At 43.0% G+C, this 20639-nt stretch overlaps 1 protein-coding gene and 1 long non-coding RNA gene across 3 annotated transcripts in view; both read left to right on the top strand.

The window, feature by feature from the left end:
* The first annotated feature begins 2925 nt into the window (after window positions 1-2925).
* Window positions 2926-4813, top strand: pou4f3 (POU class 4 homeobox 3). The gene is made up of 2 exons (XM_033029884.1): window positions 2926-3149; window positions 3385-4813. The coding sequence occupies exons 1-2, from the start codon at window positions 3030-3032 to the stop codon at window positions 4270-4272; spliced, it is 1008 nt and encodes a 335-aa protein (XP_032885775.1). The 5' UTR covers window positions 2926-3029; the 3' UTR covers window positions 4273-4813.
* Window positions 4814-8887: 4074 nt separating this feature from the next.
* The window catches only part of LOC116978611, an 80887-nt gene continuing 69135 nt past the window's right edge, over window positions 8888-20639 (top strand). The window contains exon 1 of one of the 2 annotated variants that reach the window (XR_004413479.1): window positions 8888-9130. This is a non-coding gene — a long non-coding RNA (uncharacterized LOC116978611). The remainder of the gene's footprint in view (window positions 9131-20639) is intronic. The other variant, XR_004413478.1, reaches the window with a different exon arrangement.

The raw sequence follows: 20639 nt of genomic DNA, 5'->3' as shown, positions 1-20639 counted from the left end.
TTCTAAACGCCACTATCGTGTCTGCCTCCACCTGCCAGTGCGTTAAAACCCCTCAACACACTCTGTGTAAAAAAACATCTGCCCGCAATCTCTATTAAATTTCACCCCTCGCGCCTTATTGCCATGCCCTCTGGTGTTGGACATTTCTACCCTGGGAAAAATGTTCTGACTGTCTACCCTATCTATGCCTCTCATAGTTTTGTATACGATTAAAGCATAAAGACGGAGCTTTCCATTGATGGTAATGCCACGAGGCCTAAACTCCTAAACGTCAACAAAGGATTTACTTATAATCTATTCCTTTGACTACCATTTAGTCACCTGCCCAATTGGCTCCTTTCTCAGCATGGTGTTCATATTAGCTTGGTGCACTTCCATGAGTACCGTGGATAACTTTACCAAGTCCTCATCTTGAGGCAAGTTATTCGTCAATGAGTTCGTGGAATGAACATCCCATTCTGACAAGTTTACCGTTAACCACTGCTCATAGTTGGACGTGGAAATGTATTATTTCGGTCTCTCCTGAACTCAGCATCCCCGATTCAGTCTACACCTCCCCTTCCACCACTCCTCTAAAAAAACTGCAGGTATTAGTTTCACGTATTTCGCTGCTCGGCTGATCATTATTTAAAGATTTTCTGTCATCCAATTGTCCTGATTCACAGAAAAGAAGGAGGAAATCGGAAAGAATATTATTGCCAAGCAGAACCAATGCAGCATACTGCCAAATAAGCTATGCCGAAACCCACAGGGCGAAAGGACACACAACGACTGGACTGCGAATAAACACATCAACTATACACATAATTCAATCCATGCAGGCGTAGTTTTAGTCTGATCACTCTACATCTAATGTAGACTCTACATCTAAACTCTACATGTCAGTAAAACAACTTCCCCCCCGGACAACGTGAGCACACTGTAGAAACTTATTGAGAGTGCGGTGTTGGCTTATAACAACTACAGAGTGCCAGATCTATGAATGAAGGCAAGGACGCTCACTTTTATCCGTACACGAATCACGCCGGACGGGAGAGGTACTTTGTTAAACTCGTGCCATTCCCCCAAACATTCAAACAGGAAAAGTATAATATTTTTAAAATCCTCCTTACAATGAGCATACAATTTATCTTACATAATAGCCTGTTTAAAGTTGGAGGTATATCATTAGCATTATATGTTAGATTATATTATTAAGTAATTTTCATCCTGCATATGTTGCTATTAAATAATATTTCAACGTCTAAATTATTTATTTATAGATATTTTTTCATTCATAATTTAAATCTAATTAAAATATTGGTTGGAATACGGTTCGTGAATATAACACTGGGAATCGTATCTGATAATGGCATCGGTCAATGGGGAAAATTGGTTTATGCCACGCTGCACATTCTTCCAAACTAGATTCATACAAATGCGCCGTATTTACTTTGATCATAAGTAAAATCAAGGCAAATGCGGTATAATGTTGTGTTGTTGAGAACCGTTAAAATTCGGACGGAGCAATGCACCGTGTTGGAGTATTCTGGGGCCGTTGTTTATGTTCCCAAAACGTCGACTTATCAACAACTGAATTGGGATCCCAATGTCCTCTGTCTATTTGCCTCCACAGATGCTGCCTGCCCCGCTGATTTCCCCCAGCACTTTGTTTTGTGCTCAAGATTCCAGCATCTGCAGTCTCTTGTGTCGCCGGCTTATCAACTTCATGGTTAAATAACTTTTCCACGTCTCCCCGCCATAGCTTGCACAGTGTTTAAACAATAATCGCATCCGTTTTTGATTCCACCGTTGTCACCGTCATGTTAAAAATCATTTTTTAATTTCCTGTTACAGTAACTTCTGGGTTGTTTAGAAGCTACAGAACCGACAAAGAACTGATGTTTCGACTTTAAGGACAAGTCGCCGCTGCAGCGATCGAAGTACAGTCAAACCATGCACACACGGGTTTAACAATAGTTAAACAATAGCATTTCGCTGGATAAAGGGAGAATATTTGTTGTCCTCGATTATAGCTTTGGGGGGGGGGGGGGGGGAGGAGGAGGATCCATCAATGCACCAGATAAGGTTAAAGGAAACTCGTAACTTTTTTTTGGAGCTTCCTTTGAATTGTTGCATTATATATTTAATAACACACAAGAGAATTATTGTTTATAGAAGTTTTCATGAGTTTATGCTCTTCCTCTCTTCATTGTTTTCTGACTGCCTTCCATCAAATAAGAGGGCGTTTTTTATGTTACTTTTGTCAGTTTCCCACCTTAATTCTTGTAAAAAAGTATTTTTTGATCTCCGTTTTGACCAGTCTGAGCTAAATCCTATTGCAAAAGGCATGCAATCAAAGCCGGGTCTCTGTTACATGATCATTGATATCAGTCCCCTACTTGTCCTACAGTTGGTATCCGAGATGAACCGGTTAGAAAGTTTTGGAAACATCGTATGCATGTATGCATATCGCGTGCATGTCACAAATAACTGAGTATTATTTAGACTACGAATCTTGTGTAATATGCACAGGATTAATCTTTCATGAGAGATCAGTGCTTCTGAGAACTTTCTGTAATTTCATTCGTATGCTGTGCCCAATTAATTTTTTATTTACAGTAGCATGCGTAATTGTCTAGCAGAAAAAAAAATGGCTTGACATTAAAAGTTTGTAACCCTTTCATTTTAAAGTTTGCGTCCTCATTTTACCGGGACCCACCTGCTTTAATTTAGATGATAAGCAAATCTTTCCCATAAAATCTGATTCTGCGGCCGGGGCCATGGGGGGAGAGACCGCTGCCGGGTGTTTTCGATGGGAGGTAGACAGGGTTCTTTGTGTAGGTGAACGCGAAAAGGTTTTTCACTCCTCGGGCTAATTTCCTGCTTTTGTGTGGCCGCAGCACGCCTGCGCGCTGCTAGCAGTTGTTGCTGGTAAGATGAGTAAGGAGCAGGTGGGGGAAGAGGCTGTGTCATTGAAATAGCTGGCAGGAGCAAGCACCAGGCAGTAACGTCTATGTCAAGGCTGTCTACCTGCAAGGTGTGTAATCATGATGACCATGAACGGCAAGCAGCAATTCAGCATGCATCCAATTCTCCAGGAGCCCAAGTACCCGGGGTTACACTCTACCACAGAGCACATGAGAAGAGTTTGCTTGCCAACCCCACCGGTACGTATGTGCATGATTACAGCTTTAAGGCGCAGCTTAATGTTTTTTTCATGTCACCAGAACAATCGCGTAGCACTTTTACCTCTTCACGTGTCTGTTCAGCCAAATCTCTTGACTTCATATTAATTTTTATGACCTGAGCTTTGAGGAAAGATTTTTCTTTTCGAAAATGTTTTTTAATACTGAGTTGACAGAATTCCCCACTGACCGCATGTGTGTGCATTCTTGCTTGCAGCTGCAGAGCAATATATTCGGCGGATTTGATGAGTCCCTGTTAGCCCGCGCTGAAGCTTTGGCGGCGGTGGATGTGGTCGCTCACAGCAAGAGTCACCACCACTTCAAGCCGGACATCACCTACCATACCATGAGCAGCGTCCCCTGCAGCTCCACATCCACCCTCGCCATCTCTCACCCATCCTCGCTCTCCTCTCACCATGTCCACCCGGGCCACCAGATTTTGGACACCGACCTGCTGGACATCTCCCCGAGTTTGACAGGTTTGGGTGGTCCAGACCCGACCTCCATGCTCTCCTCACAAGCCCACTCTCACAACCTCAACGCCATGGGAAACCTCCATCAAGTAATGTCCATGGGCCACCCACACCCCTTCGCCACCCACAACAGCATGCCGTGCCTAAACGACATGGAAGCGGACCCCAGGGAGCTGGAGGCTTTTGCCGAGAGGTTTAAGCAGAGGAGAATCAAGCTGGGAGTGACACAGGCTGATGTTGGCTCTGCCTTGGCCAATCTGAAGATCCCCGGGGTGGGTTCTCTCAGCCAGAGTACCATCTGCAGGTTCGAGTCGTTGACTCTCTCACACAACAACATGATTGCGTTGAAGCCCGTGCTGCAGACCTGGCTGGAAGAGGCGGAGAACGCTTACAGGGAGAAGGCGAACAAGCCGGAGATGTTCAACTCCAGCGAGAGGAAACGCAAGCGGACCTCCATCGCAGCCCCGGAGAAGCGCTCGCTGGAAGCTTACTTCGCCATCCAGCCGCGTCCCTCCTCGGAGAAAATCGCAGCGATCGCAGAGAAGCTAGACCTGAAGAAAAACGTGGTCAGGGTTTGGTTTTGCAATCAAAGACAGAAGCAAAAGAGGATGAAGTATTCTGCAAATCACTGACTGCGTGCAGTTGGATGGCAGGAACAAGCAGGGATCTTCAGTGTCTTCGCTAAGGACTTAAGCCATGGACTTTAGATCAGACTAACTTTCTCACACTTTTATCACAACAAGCTCAGAGGAAGCCCCCACGCCGGGCTGTAACAAGGCCATTCTTGGAACCTTCGGAGGAAGTCCTTCCGTGCAGTCGCTTTGGTGTGAGTGTTCACTGTGGAACAGGCACCTGCCTTGACTGGCCGCTGCTCCCCACACGCCTCTGCCCTGGAATCAATGTTCTAGAGTCCTTCCGACCACGAGCAAGATCCAAGAAAAGCTACTGTCAACCCCCCCCCCCCCCTGTTTTCACAAACAAAAACAAACGGAAAGTCTCAGAGTCATCGTGGGATCACGAGGGTCCGGATGCTTCAGTGAAATTGAGTTTCAAGCCTTCCGTTTTATTAGTATCCTTTAGCTATTCCGTGCTGAGATAATTGCCCTGGTAAATTAATATTTAATGTTATTTATTTCCTGAGTTAATAAAACAAACCAAGATCTGCGAGAATAACACACTGTGTCTGTCACACGGAATAACCGGGACTGGCCCCTGCACAAGTCCTCTGTGTGATTTCGCCTTTTATTTCCACTTCTCCTTTCGCCATTAATTTTACAGCCTCGCCTTCTCGTTTAACGAGTTGCTGACAAGCTTGCATGAATATTGCATAGCGAAACGTCTGCACCCCCCATCTCTCCGAGGCTCGCTCGGTCGCTTTTCATTTCATTACATGTGATCTCTCTGCGAACTAAGATGGACAGTGAAGTGCGGGTTCTGGTCGCCTCGGGCACGTGTTGGTCCGGGGGATTCCGCAGCCTCTCCACTGTGTCTATTAGAACGACGCTTGCTCTTCTCACACCGGGTTGCCCGGCCTTGTAGAAAGGATTTCCAGAATCGAGTTGCGGGCGATTTGTTGAAACGGTTGCATAGACTGTTACTGAGGAAAGGACAAGATATCCGGACAAGGTATGAAGAAACGGTTGAACATTGTGCATTTAAACATCGGACTCGACTCCCATCCACTTTCTAGTCCTCTGCAACTTCAGTGTGTGGAGATATGTTTGATTCAATGGTGGGTGTGATTCGGGTCTACTCGGTTTCGACACGGCTGAAAGTTCAACCGATTGATCTATTTGCCACGTTAATTAAACTACAATAAAGTTAAGGCGATCACTATAATTCGAAGCCGAGTCGCGTGTATTATCAGCATAATATTCAAGTCGCTTTCTGCATACGCGTAGATTCGCATTTAGAAGTATTCTGGTTGTATCCTATGTTCTAAAAAAAGGTCCCACAAAAGTAAAACAAAACACTGGCAGTGCGCCATTCAATCACTGAAAACCCGCCGGTTGCAATATCTGACGCCGGAATCTAATGGATAAAAATAACGATAGGGTAAAACTTTATATTTTTTAAGAGAATTGTGTCTGGTCTTTATTACCTGCAAGCCCAATTTTCTGCTTCCGCTGGGGTTGGTTTGCAAATAACCTATAAAGTAAGGACAGTGGTACACTCAAGGGCGCTGGACTGTAATTTACCCTTTGAATCTGGGCCTTTACAATAAAAACAGAGGCGTGTTTGTTATTTAGACGATATTGTACATAAATAATTTATTGCAAATCATACCGATGTCAGCAATAACACTCTCAACTTCGAACACCTTATTATAATCTTTATTTATTTTTTCTTGTTTGAGCGTGTGCGGTCTTTATTCTGAAGAAATTTTCTTAAAATAAAAGCTTTATTATTTAAATTACAAAAGAGGTTTTCTTGTTATTATTATCTGTGTTCCTTTCTACGTGGATTTCAATGCACTTCTCTGCTCACCAATCTTGTTTAATTTTAGCCACCCAGCACTTGAAGGACTGTTATAGATTACTTAATTTAAATAAAGGTAAAGTAAGTAAACAAGGTTTGGTGTGCTCGAGAAACAGGACTAACTAATGGAGGGAGGATACGTTTCAGTTTCCCGCCAAAGTCATGTGCCTGCCGCCGAGCTTTCAAGAACATTATTTGAACACAAGTTTTGCATGGAGAGTCAGTCCACTGTTGACAGGCGGTGATAGGCGACTCGCTTTTTACATGTAGTTTCAAAGACTGGCAACTCTGAAATGTTCCCCGGATTCCTGTTCGCACCTGTACTGTCCCATCCACCAGCCCAATCCACCCGGGCACTGTTTCTCGACGAATAACCAGCATTATTACCTCCTGAAGGTTCTGTTTCCTTTTTCCCCTCTGAGGCGCGACATCAAAGTGACACAACACAAAATAAAGGTATAGTTTGCCTTCATTCGCCTCAAAAACATGGCGGGAACACTCAATAACGTGTTACCTTGTGCGAGATTGCCTTTGAGTCCCCAGTTTGTGTTGGTAGAACGTCAATGATTTTCTCTCTCCGACGGTTCTCCTGACATTTATTTTGCTTGTATTAATTTTCCGAGTTCCCTCCTTTTAAGCATCAGATTGACCCTCAGTAGATACTATAGAGAATCACAGACATTGCCAGAATCTAAATCTGATTCCGGGTTCAGGGAATGATAATGTCACCCCAGTCTTTGGTAACATTGGGTCATGAGATTCAACCCGCCCATAAAATCCAAAATGTTGAGAATTCCCTGAATAATAACTAGTGAGCCTGTTTTTCTCGTTCATTAGACACCCATTTATGCCCAAATGGAACGAGAGAGTCACACATATATTGGCAGAAAGAAATGGCTAAAACAAAGAGAAAGACAACCTGGAGTTTGTTGCCCACTACACCCGGTCTCCTGCATCAGCTGACAGACAATCTTGCCACTGTACGGGCAAGTGGAATTGAAACCTCCGTCATTCTAGTGGCTAAACCCGGTTCCAGATATAATACATTTTAGGCACCTGAGCTCTGCTGGGGTTGCTGAAGAGTTTCCATTAACTGCACAAGTTTCAGCGTCCACAGATCTCTTGTGTCCATTTAAATTATGCTTCGAGTTGGTCCAATCTTTCTCTCTACAAGGGATGGACAATTGCCGTGGAACTTTCATAAAACAAACAAGGGCGTCTCCATGCAATGTCTCTCTGTTGCGTATCTTCCGAAAGCACCATTTCTACGAAGAAAGCTTTCTGGGTCTACCATGTATCAGTTGGGATTCTGCATGTTACCGTGTTAATCGTCAGTTCCAAGATCTCCCAGACGCTCTGAAATATTCTTAAAAACCTGCGCTCAAACGTGGCTTCAAATCTCACGCATGCTCTCCAATTTGTGAAAATTCTTGGTATACACAAAAAAAATACACTCAATATTGGCGGCACGGAGCCGTCAGATTCCCAGAGGAGCTCGCTTGTCATTTACGCATCTGATTCCTTTCATTTTCTTCTGTCCAAGATCAATGCCTACGTTCACTGAGTTCTAGCCATTTCACACAGTGAAACCCAATAGTGGGAAATTGAGGCACGTGTACTGTAAGTTAAAAGGACAGAAGGGCATTCAGATGGGTTAGATGAAGTGTGTTGAGGCTAGGCTTGTCAGTTGTATAAACACCGACCCGGACCAGTTGGTACAAATGGTCTGTTTCGATGTTATACACGTTAGGCCACTCTAAAGGCGAGAGATCACAAAGGCGAACTTCTATCGTTTGTAACCCAGCTGAGAAAAACCTCTGCAAGACAACGGCAGAGCTGTTTCCCTGGATGCTCTGCACTTGTGCTGAGTAAAGGTCAGGGAGGCCTTGCCGACTAACGCAAACACCAATCGCCGACATGCGCCTGGACGTTGGCAGGATGGCATCTGGATTCAGTGTGTGAGCATTGTTGGCAGAGTAACAGAATAATTACTTGCATCAATGTAAAATAAATTGGAGGAGCAATTGCAATAAACAACAATAAGATTCCAGTCACTGCATTATTTGTCATTATTTAAAAACATGCATGTGTGTTTTCTGTAGTTTTGGACGTAGCTTTCACAGTCATAGTCGTACTGCTCAGAAATAGCCAACTTCGGCCCAGCTCTTCCATGCTGGCTAAGATGCTCCATCTAAGCTCGTCCCATTTCCCCACGTTTGGCCCATATTCCTCGACACCTTCCTCATCCATCTACCTGTCTAAGTCCCTGCAAATGTTGTTATAGTACCTGCCTCAACGGCCTCCACTTTAAGCTCGTTCTATGTACCCATCACCCTCCCAATTTAAAAGTTGTCCCTCGGGTTCCTATGAAATCTTCCCTCTCTCACCTTAAGCGTATGTCCTTTAGTTCTTGATTCCTCTATCCATCTTTCGTCTTTATTTTTTTATTAGAAAATTATCTTGTTAATTTGCATTGTGGAAATAAAGTTGTCGTATGAGAAACCCGCTGTTTTAATGAACTGTTGTCTTGTAATATTGAGGGAAAGAAAGACCTACTATTATAATCAGCTAAAATGGTTCTATTCTCGAATCCCCTAAGCATTGTAATGATAAAAAATTAATGCAACAGTCCAAGTATCTTGTGAATATTTTACTGGAGAATTCCAATGAGCCTGCCTCGATGCTGGGATAAAAAATGATCTGAGCTTATTGTTCGTGAGATGTTGCCACTTTCTGCCCTTCTGTCTGTACTCTCTTATTCCTGTGAAGCCGTTCGCTCTCCACTCTCGCTCCCAACCCGGAATCCTGCCACAGATATTTGTTCCTAATCAAATTGCTGTTAATAATAAATGGACGCACATTATATTGCTGGTTTTGAAAATGTTGAAGACGGTTAATGCAATATTAATCGCCCAGGTTGATATAAAACAGAGAGAGCGCGTGTTGGGCAACCGAGGCACAGTCATTTCCAACAGGATTTCGTCTTAGACGGGCAGAGGTCCTCCAGTAGTGGTAAGTTCATTTCACTATTACTTATACAGACTGGGCCATTGTGTCAAGAAGCTGCGTGTTTGACTGAGGATAAGGATTAAAGAATGTATGATATTTGAAGGAGTCTATGCAACTAACCGAGTTTTTATAATTTAAGTTAAACTAATTATTATTCAGTTTCTTAGTGGAGTTTTGATTTGATTGTGATCATTCGACGGGCAACTCTGCCGAGTTATTTTCATTCAAAATACAAAGTGTTGGAGGAACTCAGCGGGTCAAACAACGTTGACGAGGGAAATGGACAGGCGACGTTTCGGGTCCGGACCCTTCCTCAGACTTTGCTCAAGATTCCGTCAACTGCAGCTAGAGTTGTTGCCCTTGATGTCCGTGCCTCTAGTTTGGGTCAAAGTGAGACAGTAAAGAACTCAACAGGTTCTGCAAGTTTATTATTTTTACAGACAAACATAGCGATTATCATCAGCAAGAAATCCTGACCGATTCGATTTAATCGAAGCTATTTGTTCCCCATTTATAAAGCATAAACTAAATTTGCTGAACGATTATTTAAGAGGAGAATGGAAAGATTTCTTAGCCGGCTGCTTAACGTTTGTTCCAAGTTCAGCTTCGAGTTTAGAGAGAGAAAACAAGAGTTGAGAAAACTAGGAAAGTTCAGATAGTGTCCTCAAGTCTTTATCGAACATAGTTATGAATAAAGTCTTGATCAAGGGAACTTTCGCTTTATCGTTGCATGAAAATGTAGCTTGGAGCTCTCCAAGGTACAGGGAGTGTAAAAGTGTCCATTTTCTTTCTCAGTGAGAATGAATATTGGAAGCCACTGGCGTCACAAGCACATTGGGTCAACGCTTTCGGCACATTCCTGTCTCCGATTTTCCCCCCACATCGTCTTTCCCGATGTAAACATACAGCTTGTGTTAGCAAATCCAGTGGTTGCACATAAGCAGCTGGTGTAGGTAAAACAATGACTCCGATAGGAACATATATGAAAGAACAAACTATGAAAGTCAACCAACGATGACGATGTTGAATCCCAGGAGCACCACACATAAGGTCCATCAGCCTGGGAACTGATTTTTAATACATTTATACGAGTCACGTAGATAATTTGAGGGAAGAGGATAAGTGTGTGAGAGAGAAATATATACGTGGAGAGAATGAAGTTGGGAGAAGGCTCCTGTGAATTAGTTGCACTGCTCAGCACACCAGGGTTGAATGGTCTGGTTCTTTGCTGTAAATTCAATGTCATTTCCTACATAACATTGCAGGGAATATTCTCTCCATGTATTCACCATGTACTTTCTGATCCATCCACCGTTGTTTCTATAAAGCTATAAACATTCGTTCAGTAGGATATTCAATATTTTTAGTCCAAAAGGCATTCAATATTCACCGTCTTTCTAAAATATTCAACACTTTCCATAAAACATTCAGCATGCTCCCACTCTCTTTATAAAACATTCAATAGTCTCTCATTTTATAAAACATTTAGCATTCTCTCTCCAACACATTCATCATTCTCTCTTTGTCTCTTCTCTATCTCCATGGCATTCTGGTTCCTGTCTGCTATCTCGAGTCCATCATAATCTATCCTATGCATTTAATGTCTGTGGATCATAAATCAACACTAAAAGTAGCTATTTTCTATTCACAATCCATTTATATAAAAGGCAGCTAATTGCAGAAAGTCCTCCAGACAGTTACCTTTCAGAGACCCTGCTGGAATCAAATTGAAATTTGTCATTATATGGCCCATTAGAAAGGTTTTTAACTGACTAATAAAAGTGTGATGTATCTGTGTTTAAGTGATATGAGGAATTAATTAGCCACTTATTAGTAGGTAGCTAGAACATTTGTCAGGATCCCTTATATCTCGCAAATGCAAATTCATTTCTGTCTTTTTATGAAAATTGCAAAAGGGTAATGTTTTAAGAAGTTATCCAACAATTTTTACACCAACTATTCTTTAAACTTCAGTTCTTGGAAACTAGTAAGCAATTTTTTGAGCTTTGTGGGGTCTGAGCTGCTCAGCTGAAATCTGACAGAATGTCACTGGGAAGGCAGAAGCATAAATTATGTTGCTAGAATGTGATAACTAAAACACCTGATTCTTGCTGGAATACACAGACTTGTGCCTTAGATACTGTCGATGTGTGCAACCATAGTATCTAATGGGGCGGCAGGGTGGTGCAGCGGTAGAGTTGCTGCCTTACAGCGCCCAAGAGCTGGGATAGAATATCTACGCAGCTGTCCACCAAATTTAATCTTGAATTGACTTTGTTCAAGAGGAGGTAAAGCAAATGGTTACTTTTAGCAAAAGAACAGGATCTTGGCCAAACTTCAGTTCGTAATCAACATGGATCAGCTGATTCTTTATGTCATCACTGACAGCACAGTGGCACAGCGGTAGAGTTGCTGCTTTACAGCGCCAGAGACCCGGGTTCAATCCTGACTACGGGTGCTGTCTGTACAGAGTTTGTACATTCTACCAGTGACCTCATGGGATTTCCCCAGGTTCTCCCCTTTACTCCAACACTCAAAAGATGTGCAGTTGTATAAGTTTGGATTTGGTAAGGATTGCTCAATAACTCTCTCACACATAATCTGCAGTTAAATTAATGCGTTTATTAATACATTTTTGTTAAGGAAAGTGGACAGTGATGCCTGGGATATTATAAGACAATTGGTTTTCACTTATATATTACTTATTAAAAAAAGTTGAATATACTAATTTGATTTTAAGTTCGCTCAGTTTGTTTACATGGCCACTTGGGTACCATTGGTGGACTGGGCACTTAAGAGTTAATATGGATTGCGGGCAGAGGACACCCCCTGATGTGATGCATTAATCTTAGTCAGAGAGAGCAGACATTGTTGAAACAGTTGCGGTATTGAAACTGAAGGTTTAACAGAAGTGCGGATGCTAATAGATTAAACCATAAAGAGGCCTATAGGAACTTGACATGAGAACAAAGAATGTGCAAATTCTGTATGAGGTCCGCTAGGCAAGAGTTAAACACTGGGGGAAGATTTTGTAAAGAAAGCATTAAAGCCAGTAGAACGTTGACTGTGATAGTTTCACCAGCAGCATACCAGGAATTGTCAACTGTGGTTATGTGCAAAGACAGGACACCAGTTTTTTTATCTTGGAACAGAGTAAGCTTAAAATCAAAAATGTTTTTAATGAAATAATAAAATACTCTATTTTCTCTGGTTGCTGACAAGGTGTTAGTTAAATGAAGTAAATGCTTAAAATAAATGCATTTTTGGGGGGGAAATTGAATGTTTTGGCACAAGGAATGCTTCCAGCAGGAAACGTTGCATCATTTACCAAGTACCAATGCATTTAGTGATTTGAAGTATGGGGAGAAAACAGAGCATTCGGATTATGTCAGATATGCTGCATGAAAAAACCCCATCGATATAATCAGCTAATTGATCCCATCAAAGGTCCGTGATCCATTCCTGGTGTAATATAGTACTCTTGTACAGTACGTTATTGCACTCAATGGTCCACCAACAGCCAACTTGATAGAGAGCCAAAAGAGCGGTAAATGCTGTTTCTGTTGTTAAAACGTCCCCAGGAGAACCGTTAGATTGCATCACAGCTTGGTTTGGGAAGAGATCTACCCAAGACCACAGAGAATTGCAGAGGGTTGTGGATGTAGCCCACTCCATCACACAGACCAGACTCCCCACCATTAAGTCCTTCTATACTTCACGCTGCCTCGGGAAAGCAGCCAACGTAATCAAAGACTTTACTCACCCTGGTTATTCCTTCTTCTCCCTGCTCCCATCGGGCAGAAGATACAGAAGCTTGAAAGTGGCACCACCAGATTTAGGATCATCTTCTTCCCCACTATTATTAGGATTCTGGACAGTCCTTCTATAAGCTAGGATACAGTCCGATTCCCCTCTACCTTATTGCAGACATTGGACTGCCTCTGGGACTGCTGTGCTACAATGCTGAGAACTATATTCTACAGTCTGTATCTTCCCCTCCACTCTACCTACTGTACTTGAGTTTGGCCTGATTGTATTTATGTATATTATTTTCTGATTTGATTGGATAGCATGCTAAAATTAAGCTGTTCACTGTACTTCTGTGCATTAGACAATAAAAAATCTGAACCTAAATCACAGGATATATCATCAGAAAAAGACACAAAGTGCTGGAGTAAGGCAGCATCTCTTGAGTACATGGAGAGGCAACATTTCAGGTTGGGACCCTTCTTCAAACTGATGTATTATCAAACTTTGCCACCAGTTAACAACAAGGTTCTCTTATTAGCACAGCAAACTTTTATTTATCGTAGGGAACCAGTAACAACACTGTGCTACTTCTTTCAGGACTATCTGCATACAATATTTATCGTTATCTTGACACACATAGTAACAATTAAAAATAACATCCTCAATCAATGGAGCGAAGGAAATAGGCAACGTTTCGGGCCGAAACCCAAAGGTTTCGGCCCGAAACGTTGCCTATTTCCTTCGCTCCATTGCCTATTTCCTTCGCTCCATAGATGCTGCTGCACCTGCTGAGTTTCTCCAGCATTTTTGTGTACCTTCGATTTTCCAGCATCTGCAGTTCCTTGTTAAACATCCTCAATCATCATGGGTCAGATTAGCACTGGATACATCTGCAGTAACAGCTACACAGCTGTTCGTCATACACGGCTATGCTGAGGGGCCAGACCTGCATTATCCTAGTTGCTTCTGGCTTTCACTAATTGCCAATAATCAGGGTAGGTTGAACTCAAATGTTCAAAGGCATAGCCTGAAGATGAGAGAGGCAAAATTTAAAGGAGATATGCAGAGCAAGTCTTGTTACACAGTGGCATTTGAGAGACATTTTGGATTACCGCATGGATATGTACGGAATGAAGAGATATGAATCATTGTGCAGACAGATAAGAGTTGGTTTTTGTATCGTGTTCAGCACAGGCATCATGAACCAAAGGGCCTGTTCTCTTGTTGCATTGATCTATGTTCTATGTCGAGAGTATGGCTTCATTTCTTTTCTCAGAGTACAGGGAGCTATTAACTGCACATGTTGTGTCCTCTTTGATCTAAATGGGATCTTTGTAATCTAATTGTATTTTTGAAAACACCAAAATAGATTCATACCAGGTCAATACTTGGTTACATAGATCTTTTCATGGTGTTTCGAGGGCTTTTATGTTGTGTTCCAGTATTTTAAATTAACAACACACCCACATTACCAGAGTAGACACAAAATGCTGGAGTCTCGCCCCAAAACGTCGCCCATTCCTTCTCTCCAAAGATGTTGCCTCATCCGCTGAGTTACTCCAGCATTTTGTGTCTACCTTCAAATTAAACCGGCATCTGCAGTTCTTTCTTATGCATTACTAGTGTGTCTTGTCAAAATCATCACAAATATTACACCTAAAATTGTCTTTTTTTTAATTACCATTCAGTAACCAGTAAAATTTAATTTATTATTATATTTTCCAAGGGAAATGTTAAATCAAGTTATTGGCATAGTAGCATAGTTCAGTACTGAGTCCTTCCAATTGTCACTTAAAATGGTTGTAAATCAATGAGATAGTAAAAGCTTCATACAGTATCCCTAACTGTTACAGTCTAATACTGACATGTTCCAAGAGTACAGAGACGATTGTTAACTTCATAAAAGTCAGTGGTTGATTTAAAAAAATGTTTTAATTATGAATCAACTGGGTTTGGTTATGTGGTCACTGAGCTCCCAGAGTACTCTCCCCCTTCTCTCAATTTCAAATGTGAAAGCCTCTCTGAACTTTTATCATTTGTTCCTCTTATACTGCAAAGTAGCTCCTGGCTGGGATTTCCATTTATCTTTAAATAGACATTCCTGATCCCTAATGTAATGACAAGGAACTGCAGATGTTGGTTTATACCAAAAAAAAACACAGAATGCTGGAGTAACTCAGCGGGTCGGGCAGCATCTCTGGAGAACATGGATAGGAAACATTTTGGGTCGGGACCCTTCCTCTTATTCCTGATCTCTCCACATTTTACAGAGTTGAAATCAAGTTCATGTATTATCACCATTACTAATTCATTCTTATCCAATTTTTCAAAACAATGAAACTCAATGCCAATGCATTTAATATATCTATATATAACCTAAGCATGGTCTCCAACACAAGGATACAGTTATAAACGTGGAAGGAGGGGGTGACAAGCCAACATAAGTCATCATCATCATTGAAAACATTATCGACACAGTGGTGCTGGTTTTCAACAGGAAAATAAGTCCCACAATGAATTATGAAACTATGAAAAAAAATAGCCCAATGAATGATCAAACTGAAGATAGAAACGGCATCAGAAAATGCTGGAAGTTCTCAGCAGGCAAGGCAGCCACTGTTGGGAAAGAAATAGAGTCAATTTTGAGGCAAGGAGCCCCCCATGAAAATTGGAAAAGTGGAAAGGATAGTGTGACTTAATTTATCAGTGAAGGTAGGATTGGAAAGAATAAGGCGAATGTCCGTGATAAAGCAGTCCAAAATGTTGTCAAGGAACCATTTCCTTTAAAGTCTCTCAGATGGAACAACTTCACATTTGTGAATGAAAAGGTGTAATTCATTGTTACATTCCAAGGATTGTAGGGAGTCCAGCAGGGAGGTGAGGTGGCAGTCCCTCAAGCTAATGCTGAGAATCATAGGAGCAGAATAGGAGGCCAATGGTAGCCGGAGAAGTCAGAGTGGGAAGTGGCAGATGGAGGGAGGGAACTATCTCTTCAGAATGCTGAAATAGAAGAAGGGGAGTAGATGTGTCTGGTGGTGGAATACTATCGGAGGTGATGGAAATTACGGAGGGATGTTCTGTTGAATGAGGAGCGAGGTGTGGTGAAAGTTGAGGACAGAGGAAACGCTGCCCTTATTGGGCTGATGGGAGAGATAGTGAGAGTAGATGTGTAGAATAGGTGGTAGAGATGGTTGAGAGAGCTCGATCATCCACAATGAAGGAAAGATTATGATTAAGGAACTAGAAGACATCTTAGAGGCACTGACATAGAAATTTTGTCATCAGATGTGAAGGAAACTGGCAGTCTGGGAGAATGGAATGGAGTTATTTCAGGAGGGTTTTTCCAACTATTTGTTCAAAAGTACCTTGACTTTGGCGTATGCTCTATCATAGACTTCCCCTTTGTTCTCTCCTCCTCCCTCCATGCAATTTAAAACACACTTGTTTTCTCACTATTCCAGTTGTGGTGAAGGGTCTGTGACGTGAAATGGTGGCACAAAGTATTGCAAATGCTCGAATCAGGTGCCAAAAGTGATCTGCTGTTGGAACTCAAGTGTTGACTCTGTTTCCCTCTGCTCAGCATGACTTGCCGAGCACTTCCAGCATTCCCTGCTTTTGTGCAGCATTTCCAGCATCTGTAGCTGTTTTGCTCAATGTTGAAGGGTGGGTTAGTTAAGCATCTATCTGGAAACCTTGGCGATTTGGAGATCATAACGTCATATGGTATGATATTTCATGGGCCTTCTGGCGCTGCCTTGTTAGGATTCAGTGATCATTCCCACAAGTTCCTGAGCTGCATTAGTTTTCTTTGCTCTTGCTTTCAGCTCCAGGCAGTGCCCTGCCTGCATCAAAAGCCTTACAATCACTAACCACTCTCCATCAAGGTTGTCCAATTTTTATTGAACTCCATAGCCTTCAATTACAATCTTGTAGCTCTCCACCGAGCTTTATCTTTATCGGAATATCTATAGACAGCTAGTATCAATAATTCATAATTTCCTTACATTTGAAAGTACTTTATGAGTAGTTTGAAAATGCATAACATTAAAAGTATGTAAACATTCATTGAGCAATGAGATTACCAGCCTTGAGCAATGAGATTACCAGGTCTTTGGCCTTGACACTAGAGTTATTGCTCAGATTCCTTATATCTGCTATTCTTCCAGGGAAATCCATAGACACTGAGCATAACCACAAAGTATATTGGGAGATGTGTGCGTAACTGAGTACAAGGTTGGAGGAGGGGGAGAGAGAGAGAGAGAAGAGAGAAGAGAGAAGAGAGAAGAGAGAAGAGGAAGAAGAGGAGGAGAAGACGGAGAAGACTATTTAGAGAAGAGAGAGAGACCGAGAGGGATCGAGAAGAGCAGAGGACGGAGGCACCCTGACGATAGAGACCCTCGGCTGCCAGAAGAGAGAGAGAGGAGGCAGGCAGGAGAGGAGAGAGAGAGGGAGAGAGCGCAGAGTGGAGGGAGGAGGAGAGAGTCAGAGAGAGAGAGAAAGAGAGAGGGAGAGAGAGGAGAGAGAGAGGAAGCTGAGCGAAGGAGAGGAGAGAGGGAGAGCGAGAGGGGAGAGGGAGGAGAGGGAGGGAGGGAGAGAGAGGAGAGAGGGAGAGAGGAGAGAGTGGGAGAGAGGAGAGAGGGAGGAGAGAGAGATGGGGAGAGAGAGAGAGTGGGAGAGAGAGAGAGGGAGAGGGAGAGAGAGAGGAGAGGGAGAGGGAGAGAGAGAGGCGAGGGAGAGGGAGAGGAGAGGAGAGGGAGAGAGAGAGAGAGAGAGAGAGGAGAGGCAGGAGAGAGGAGAGAGAGAGAGATGAGAGAGAGAGAGAGGAAGAGGACGAGAGAGACGAGAGATGAGAGAGAGGAGAGAGAGAGAGGAGAAGAGAGAGAGAGAGGAGCAGAGAGAGAGAGAGAGAGAGAGAGAGAGAGAGAGAGAGAGAGAGAGAGAGAGAGAGAGAGAGAGAGAGAGAGAACAGCAGCTAATATTTCCAACGGATGGGGGCAAGAGAAGGTAAGATCGAGTCTGAACGCATTGTTTCATTCAACACACACTAATTGCTTTTGAATGAACCTTGAGCAAAGGTGGCATTTGTGGGAGAGAAATAGCAGTGAATGCAACAGTCACTGAAAATCAAAAGAACTGTTGGTGCTGGAAACACTCAGCAGATCAGGTTAAAATTGTGGGATAAAGTTCTTTCATCAGAGTAGGACATTAACCTCAAAAGCTACCTCTGTTTCTCTTTCCACAGATGCTGCCTGTCTTGTTGAGTGTTTCCCACATTTTCTATTTTTTACCTACTTTCTACTTCACTTTACAGCACTTGATGGAAGAACTCTTTCATCACCGCCAATACATGCCCCCCTTTTCATGGCACCTTTCTGTACACCATAGTGGAAGGATCACATGGTGTTGCCTCCCCTTTCAACCCCCGTCGCCTCTTTCCCCAAACACATCTCTAATGATCAACCTCAAGGCGAATGGTATGTTAGCATTCATAGCAAAAGGATTTGAGTATAGGAGCAGGGAGGTTCTACTGCAGTTGTACAGGGTCTTGGTGAGACCACACCTGGAGTATTGCGTACAGTTTTGGTCTCCTAATCTGAGGAAAGACATTGTTGCCATAGAGGGAGTACAGAGAAGGTTCACCAGACTGATTCGTGGGATGTCAGGACTTTCATATGAAGAAAGACTGGATAGACTCGGCTTGTACTCGCTAGAATTTAGAAGATTCAGGGGGGATCTTATAGAAACTTACAAAATTCTTAAGGGGTTGGACAGGCTAGATGCAGGAAGATTGTTCCCGATGTTGGGGAAGTCCAGAACAAGGGGTCACAGTTTAAGGATAAGTGGGAAATCTTTTAGGACCGAGATGAGGAAAACTTTTTTCACACAGAGAGTGGTGAATCTCTGGAATTCTCTGCCGCAGAAGGTAGTTGAGGCCAGTTCATTGGCTATATTTAAGAGGGAGTTAGATGTGGCCCTTGTGGCTAAAGGGATCAGGGGGTATGGAGAGAAGGCAGGTACAGGATACTGAGTTGGATGATCAGCCATGATCATATTGAATGGCGGTGCAGGCTCGAAGGGCCGAATGACCTACTCCTGCACATATTTTCTATGTTTCTATATTAATTAGATTGCACTGAGGTAGAGACCAAACTGGGTGACTGCATTGTGAAGCATCTCAGTTCGCCACACATGTACGATGCTGAGTTTCTACTCACTTGCCATTATAACCCTATATCCACCTATTGCCGTTTGTTGGACTGGCTCACAGTTTCTAAGAATAAATGAAGCCTTCTCTGAAGGTTTCTGCAGGGTTTAAATTCCAGCTGCTTTAAAGGGAAGCTTTAATTTTCTCATCCCTGAGTGGGCAGGCTCTAAATCAGTGCTATGAAAGTACATGGACTGTGTCCAAGATAGATTGATCAGACAACTTCTAAATGGCATCAAGTTGGGAAAAGGGGAAGTACAACGGGATCTGGGGGTCCTTGTACATCAGTCTATGAAAGTAAGCATGCAGGTACAGCAGGCAGTGAAGAAAGCGAATGGCATGTTGGCCTTTATAACAAGAGGAATCGAATATAGGAGCAAAGAGGTCCTTCTGCAGTTGTACAGAGCCCTAGTGAGACCACACCTGGAGTATTGTGTGCAGTTTTGGTCCCCTAATTTGAGGAAGGACATTCTTGCTATTGAGGGAGTGCAGAGTAGGTTTACAAGGTTAATTCCCGGGATGGCGGGACTGTCATTTGCTGAGAGAATGGAGCAGCTGGGCTTGTACACTCTGGAGTTTAGAAGGATGAGAGGATATCTCATTGAAACATATGAGATTGTTAAGGGCTTGGACACACTAGAGGCAGGAAACACGTTCCCGATGTTGGGGGAGTTCAGAACCAGGGGCCACAGTTTAAGAATAAGGAGTAAGCCATTTAGAACGGAGACGAGGAAACACTTTTTCTCACAGTGAGTGGTGAGTCTGTGGAATTCTCTGCCTCAGAGGGCAGTGGAGGCAGGTTCTCTGGATGCTTTCAAGAGAGAGCTAGATAGGGCTCTTAGAAATAGCGGAGTCAGGGGATATGGGGAGAAGGCAGGAACGGGGTACTGATTGGGGATGATCAGCCATGATCACATTGAATGGCGGTGCTGGCTCAAAGGGCCAAATGGCCTACTCCTGCACCTATTGTCTATTGTCTAACTTCAGAAAATGCAATTGGCCCAGTCTTCCATTGTGATAGTTTAGTTTAGTTTAGTTTAGGTTAGAGGTACAGCGTGGAAACAGGCTCTTCGGCCGACTGAGTCCGCACCAACCAACGATCACCCCATGCACTAACACACTAAGGACAATTTTTCATAAGCCAATTAACCTAAAAAATCTGTACGTCTTTGGTGTGTGGGAGGAAACCGGAACACTTGAGGAAAACCCATGTGGTCACAGAGAGAATACACAAACTCTGTACAGACAGCACCTGTTGTCAGATTTGAACCTGGGTCTTTGGCACTGCAAGGCAGCAACTTTACTGCTGTGCCACTGTGCCACCCAAACAAGATTACATAGATTGGCTCAGATGGGATTTTTGGTATCTGGTAGTGGGTGAATCTTTCAACCCATGTTACAGCGCCAATAATTGGTTCTCCAGTCTCACGCTCACCTGTTGTAAATTTGCAGGAAATGTACCCACTCGAAAATGGGACCAGTTAGTAGGTATGTTGCAAAGCCTACCTGAAGCGTCCTTGAAAATCTTCCGTTGCGGGTGTGCGCGATTTTGGCGCC

The sequence above is a fragment of the Amblyraja radiata genome, chromosome 11, assembly GCF_010909765.2.
Source record: "Amblyraja radiata isolate CabotCenter1 chromosome 11, sAmbRad1.1.pri, whole genome shotgun sequence".
Classification (NCBI taxonomy): domain Eukaryota; kingdom Metazoa; phylum Chordata; class Chondrichthyes; order Rajiformes; family Rajidae; genus Amblyraja; species Amblyraja radiata.
The sequence above is the reverse complement of the archived record's forward strand: the minus strand, read 5'-3'. Positions and strand labels throughout refer to the sequence as shown.

Excerpts from the sequence above, each read along its gene's own strand:
- pou4f3 (XM_033029884.1), top strand. The coding sequence starts at position 3,030 with ATGATGACCATGAACGGCAAGCAGCAATTCAGCATGCATCCAATTCTC. Across the intron at positions 3,150-3,384 it reads TTTGCTTGCCAACCCCACCG|CTGCAGAGCAATATATTCGG; the intron begins GTACGTATGTGC and ends TCTTGCTTGCAG.